General features: G+C 41.2%; 1 protein-coding gene across 1 annotated transcript; it reads left to right on the top strand.

Moving 5' to 3' along the window:
- Positions 1–339: 339 nt before the first annotated feature.
- rx1 (retinal homeobox gene 1) lies at positions 340–6,316 on the top strand (the record flags this gene model as incomplete). Its single annotated transcript, XM_083767018.1, has 3 exons — positions 340–649; positions 3,580–3,833; positions 4,968–6,316. The coding sequence occupies 3 exons, from the start codon at positions 340–342 to the stop codon at positions 5,451–5,453; spliced, it is 1,050 nt and encodes a 349-aa protein (XP_083623144.1). The 3' UTR covers positions 5,454–6,316.
- Positions 6,317–6,753: the final 437 nt, after the last annotated feature.

Raw genomic sequence — 6,753 nt, 5'->3', positions numbered from 1 at the left:
TGAATAGTCCTCATGCTTATCAATTGTGAAATTGCCATTGTTTTGGGTCGTTGAAAAGGGGAGATTTTCCCTGTATAGATTAGATTTACAACAAAGTCTCAAACTACTGTGAGATTTTCTGTTCCTGTATTACATTTTATTAAAGCGTCTCAAGACACTTTACATGTAGAGCAGAGACCTGACATTGTCCCACCCTAGGTTAGGACAATGACAACTATGTGCTACAGAGGAATCAGCAGACTGCCATCTATGAAATTCTCTGACCTCCTCTTGTATCCCTTCTCCCTCACTTGAACACTTTCCCCTGCTTTAGGACAGGCCGGGTGCCCAGACGCTCTAATGCATTTATCACTGGATACCATGAACATGGTGGACGACAGCTGCCTCTCGCCCAGCAACTTCCACGAAATGGGGAAAGGCGGAGGGGCAGCTTCAGGGGGCCGCGTCCACAGCATTGATGTCATTCTGGGTTTCAGTAAAGACCAGGAAACCCTGCTCAGTTCGGCCGGCGATCCGGGGCCCCACAAGGTGGGCATGGACAGCCTTGGAGAGCCTGGTAAGCAGCAGGAGCCCTCATCAAACGCCTCGTATGGTGGCCACCTTTCCTCTCTGAGAGACAGCAGCTCAGAGCAGCAGCCAGCATATCATGGTATGTCATCGACCAGACTGTCAGTGGTGTTCAGAATGAATAAATACTTGATCACTAACCATGAATTCATCCAGGCACGTGCATTTGACATTAACACTTGACAGCACTCGTTTGCCCCTCAAAAAAGATGTTACAGTGCATGCAGATCTCACAGGTGTGGTTATTATAACCTTTCATAACATTTCTTGACTTAAATTCTTAACTTCAAAGGCAGTAAATGATGCTGATGCTGAATGAAGTGAATAGTTTGGAGCTTTTAAGATGGTGCACACCTTAATCATAAGATGATTGTACACAGGCTCAGGCTGGGTGTTATCACCAGTCTCTAGCAAATACAATAGGCTACTGTTTCCATGATTAGAACCATAGCCACTTAAATCCTATACTTTGTTGACTGAAGTCCACCAAGGAGTATTTGATTGATTGATTGATTACTTTATTAACAGTTTGAGAGAAGAAAAAAGCATAGAATAATACAAATACAATTATAAAAGGATTGAACACAAGAAAGCACTATGGCTTGTTTCCATTGGGATCCTGAATATTTCATAGAATTCTATCTACGTTTTTCACCAAATGTTTGCCTATTCTGAACTGCCCAGAAAAGGCACGTTCATGTGGTTAAACATCATTTTATTGTGAACTGTGTGGGCTGAGATTGAGAGAAAGATAACAGAACAAGATAGTGTGAAATTCCCCCAAATAGTCTCTTCACTGCAACCTAGCCTGTAGCACTTGCCCTAGCATCGACGACCTTCCAGGCTTATGCAAAGGCTAAAAATGTCATTTAGATAACATGTTATGTAGACATATGCCAGGTCATTATTGATCTGGTATCCTATAGTGTTTATAGTTTCAATGTATGCCGCATATTCTACGGATGATAGGTTCTTATGATCCTAGATGACTATTTCTATGCAATTGATACCTTATCTTGTTCTTGCTTACTGTAAATCGCTCTGGATTAAGAGCATAGATGCTAAATGCCTAAATTGAAAATTGTAACCTAGATTGATTGTGGCGTTAACTGTCATTCTTCAATTCCATTCCATTCTCCACATCTAATTTATCATGTGTAATCTGTAGTTAGCAGAAGCCCTGTGACAAACCCATATTTACACACACATAAAGTCATTCAGGAGGATCCAGTCACTGCATCCGAAAAGGACGATATGTGTTGTTGAGTCAACATAAATCACCACATATGTCAATTCTCTTTTGTAGATGTCTATGCTGTTAAGTCAGGCTTGTTCTCCCTGAATGGACACTACCTTGCGCATGGCGTCACTCATGTCCCCCACACCCCACCCGACTCCCCCTGTATTGAGAACCGGTGCTGGCCAGTGAACAGTGGCAGCCTTCAGATCGGTGGATGTGACGGGCTGACAGGCAGAGAGCTGGTCACTGAACCAGGCTTGACCTCTGCCATTGTGAAAGCCTAGGCTTTGTCATAGTTGCTTAATGAGAGGTAGATAAATGAACCCCCAAAATCCTCCTCTGCCCTAGCTTCTGCTCATGTTTGGTAATTGAAAGACTTGCACCCCTCCTTCTCCTCCATGTGCACACATGGACGCATGGGCACACTCTGTCCCCAGTTACACTGAAGCATTAAGTGGAACATAAAGTTTTGGAGTCCTTGGCAATTGGCATCATCATCATGTGTTGACAACCGTTGTCAAATCTTGGATCCCAAATGAGTTGACATACCCTCTCTATGAGGTGAAATGGCCTAAAATTAGAAAAACTCAGTAATCTTACAAGTCGTTCTTCTTTTTTATGCTGTTTATACTACTAAGTATAGCATTTTATCCTGTACTGTTATGAAATCCAAAGTCATGGCCAAAACTTGTCCAAACTGTAGTTTCCAATACTTTTTGTAATCCTCAAAAAGTATATCAGATGCCAGATGAGTGTAATTTGCCACAAACATGGGATATATATATACAGTATATATATATATATATGCGCATATAATATATTGTATATTTCATAGTATGTTTAGCTTGCCTTTCTGTGTGGCTGAGAACTTACCTGACACCATGTGATTTGCACAGACACAATAAAGGGCTACTAATTGAGTCTGATCATGACAGAGACACATACTGGTGTGATCTAATCATCATCTTTGTACTTAAATTAATTAAATTACTTGCTAGTTAGTTAGGCAAAGGCTAATTCATCCAACGGGCTGACAGTGTTAAGGACTTTCCCTCAGGGTTTCTGTAGGCCTATTTCTTTGCTGCTGCACGTATTACACACACACATTAGCTTGTTAGCCTATAGGTAGATTAGAAATATGAGGAAGGCAAGGAGGGCTTATCAGGTTGGCATCTGTGCCTTCAGAGATTTAAAGTATATACCTGCCGTGGAGCACAATATGGCCTGTCACAGTGTCTGCTAAAATACAATGTTCACAACAATATAATACACTAGCAAGAAAGGATTATTATATGCATTAAATACATGAAATGGATAACAATCATATTAAATAAAACTATACTAAGATTATAGACATATTCTCAGAGCATGGTATTATTTTGAATACTCACTACAATGAGGTAAAGTATGTAATGTAACTTACAGTTTGAGTGACACAAATCATCTCCCTGAAGTCCTCTTTCTGAGGATTGCTTATATATGCAGTTGCAAAATTATATTAAAAACCTCTCAAAGTGAGAGTAGGGGTGTTTTCAATTTCAAGCTTCAAGCTTCAGGAGTCTAATGTTGCAGGTGTCTCTACTGGAAAGTGGCCGTTGCATTACTGTAAGTCAATGCAAGACTTCATTTCACCTTTGTGCTGCCTTTTGTTTATGTTCTAAAATGTGTTATTTCTCACAGATTTCATCTAGCCATACAATATTATGTTCAGGACAAAAAGCCAAACAAACACAACACATTGATCTCTCTCTCTCTCTTTCAATGTTGGACAGAAGTGGGCCTATTCACAAACAAGTGTGATGGGGAACTAAGTGAACTGACAAAGAGTATAGACAGCGATGAAGGCAAGTCCCCAGAGCTATGCAAGGACGATCAGCCCAAGAAGAAGCACAGACGCAACCGAACCACCTTCACCACCTACCAGCTTCATGAGCTGGAGCGTGCCTTTGAGAAGTCTCACTACCCCGACGTGTATAGCCGCGAAGAGTTAGCTATGAAGGTTAACCTCCCAGAGGTCCGGGTTCAGGTAGGCTAGACCTTGGCATCAGAAAGCCATTTCCTAATGTGAGCCTAAGCACGTTATTGTATTCTATGTTGGATTCTCAATAGAGAGCTACAGGGGTCAGGGATGATGTATTTTTCTATGCCAAACTAATTGACTATGGGAGGGAAGCCAGGTGGGGAGGCCGATCTTTCACTGCACGTACTCCTCCGGACTAGGGTGGCACCTGTCAACAGGGAATGTTGAACGGGAGGAGTAGGATGGAGGTGCTAAGCTATGTTTATGTTAACCACACGCCTTGTAGTTTGGAAGTACTTTTCCAAAAGGTTTTAGGACTGCAAACTCGCTGGCACTCTTTTTCCAGTTTTTCCAATAACATACAGGTGTAACAGGTAGAACAAGTGAACAACTACTTAAAACATCAGTTAGAAAGAAAACCCCTTTGAAATGAGAAAAATGATATTGTGTCTTGATATTCTTCTAGCAAAGCATATTGGTGAAGTTAAAGGTATATTCAGTGATTTCACTCAAAAAACCTTAGGTTTCGTTTTTGGCTGTGGGACCCAGCCTTTCGTCCAATCAGGATAGAGAGTCAAAAACGAAACCTAAGGTTTTTTGACCCCCAGGGGTTAACTGGGGACAGGGAGGAACTCCTTATATGGCCAGCACACTCTATAGTAGGGAGGATTATCACAACAAAACAAAAAAATAAGTGATATTTGAATTAAGTGAAATCACTGAATATACCTTTAAGTAAGCAAGTGCCCAAAATGTTATTTCTGGGGATAGGCTTAGACTTAGACTTTTTACAGGGGCCAGTTCCGAATTGCAGCCACATGTAAGTTCTCTTTTAGAGCAGTTTTGAAGGAGAGTAAGGAGTCACACCTTTTTATGACTGTTGTTGGTATAGATTTACATAAGTGAATGTATTAATTTCCCAGATTATGGCATACCCTCAACAGATTCCAAGCCACCGGCTTGGCTTTCTCACTATTCAGGTTGTGAGATTATTCAAGACAATTACGATAGCAAACCCTGTGATGCACAGTAAAGTAGCGGGAGGGCACAGCTTTAAAATAGGACAGGCCCTTTCGAGGGATAGGTTACCAACTTACCATATGACAAGCTTACCACTAATAACTTTGTTTTATTATCTAGGTGTGGTTCCAGAACCGCAGAGCTAAATGGCGTCGCCAAGAGAAGATGGATGCCAGCAGCATGAAGCTCCACGACTCCCCAATGCTTTCCTTCAACCGGCCACCACCTGTGCACACTAATGTAGGACCAATGGCCAACTCCCTTCCTTTGGATCCCTGGCTGACGTCTCCTCTGTCCAGTGCCACACCGGTCCACAGTATCCCTGGCTTCATGCAGGGACCGGCCCAGGGCCTCCAGCCCAGCTACCCCAGCCACAGCTTCCTAACCTCCTCTCCCCATCCTACCCATCCTCCTCATCCTCATCCTCACCCCTCCATGGCCCAGGGGATGCAGAGTATGGCTCCTCCTCCGTACCAGTGTTCAGCTCCTTTTCCTGAGAAATACCCTTTGGAGGATGTGAACCAACGCAGCTCCAGTATTGCTGCGCTGAGAATGAAAGCCAAGGAACACATTCAGTCTATGGACAAGACATGGCACCCAATGTGACTATGCCATCCTGGCCACCCATGTGATTAACAATTGACAAAGGGAGATGTTCAAGTTGTGTTGCAATCCTCATTCTATCGGACAACGTAGATGACATTACGTTCATGTCCTTGTTCTACAGCACATAAAGGACATGGAGGTTAAACAAACTGGAAAACAAAATGAACACTGGAGATAGGATACATGGTTTGTTTTTCTACAAACACTTTTTCACCGAAGACAGCAAGTAAACAGATTGAGTCAACAGCCTGGTTAAATTAATTGTGTTTCTGCTGAATAGCAATCTTGTGGTCAACAGATAGTTGATGATGCCTTGGCTGCTATTTAAGGGATATTTCACTTTCACAAAAACTTTTGCTCATTTTATCATCTACTCAGGCTGTGAGCACCCAGACAGTTTTTAAGTTGCTCGATTCAATATTTATATATTCGATATTCAATCAAACTCAATTTTAACCATGATAGATTCATCAAAAACACCCGTCCTACTACTGTTTTCATTTATTTTTTATAATTATTTTCGATTTTTTTGTCTCATCCGGCCTCCTCCTGGAGGAGGTTCTTTACCAAAATAATTAAATGAAAACAGTAATTGACAAAACACAGCCCCCTCACGTATTAGAAGGACAATATCAGTCACCAGAAGAAAAGAAAACGGGCGTTTTTGATGAATCTATCATGGTTCATCAAGGGGGCGGGGTAGCTAAAATGAATATCAAATATCTAAATACTGAATCAAGCAACTTAAAAACTGTCTGGGGTGTTCACACAAGCCTGAGTAGAAGATAAAATGAGCAAAAGCTTTTTTGAAAGTGACAAAATATCAACACACATCATCAGCTTATACCCCAGGAGCTACTAAAAACTCCTGTGCTCCATTGATCGTGTTCCACTGATTAATGAAACTTTTCAATAGAGTTCAAACTTCAAATGATCATAATATCACAATACCCTAAAACAAGCATTCCTTTTGATCTATTTTTGTTTTCTGTCCCCATTATTTTACTTTTGAAGAAAGTAATTTTGTTTGCATTGCAATTTGCATTGCATTGCAATTTAAAAATGCCTGAATGCTGTGCTGATTTATGCCAGACACAGACATAAGCACAGCTTATGTCAGCTTAATGTTTTAAGGTGAAATCTTGTTTTAATTGTTGTTAGGGTTTTCTCCTCTATCACCCAATGATGATCACACATTTAAGTGTACACTCATTACCCTTCCATTTTCTTCCTTAAGTTTGTGATCTTACTAATTAATCCAATTGTCCCACTTTCATGGGTCAGCTAATCAGTAGCTCCA

This window comes from Protomyctophum parallelum, assembly GCF_964188405.1.
Source record: "Protomyctophum parallelum genome assembly, chromosome: 6".
In the NCBI taxonomy this organism is placed as follows: Eukaryota; Metazoa; Chordata; class Actinopteri; order Myctophiformes; family Myctophidae; genus Protomyctophum; species Protomyctophum parallelum.
The sequence above is the reverse complement of the archived record's forward strand: the minus strand, read 5'-3'. Positions and strand labels throughout refer to the sequence as shown.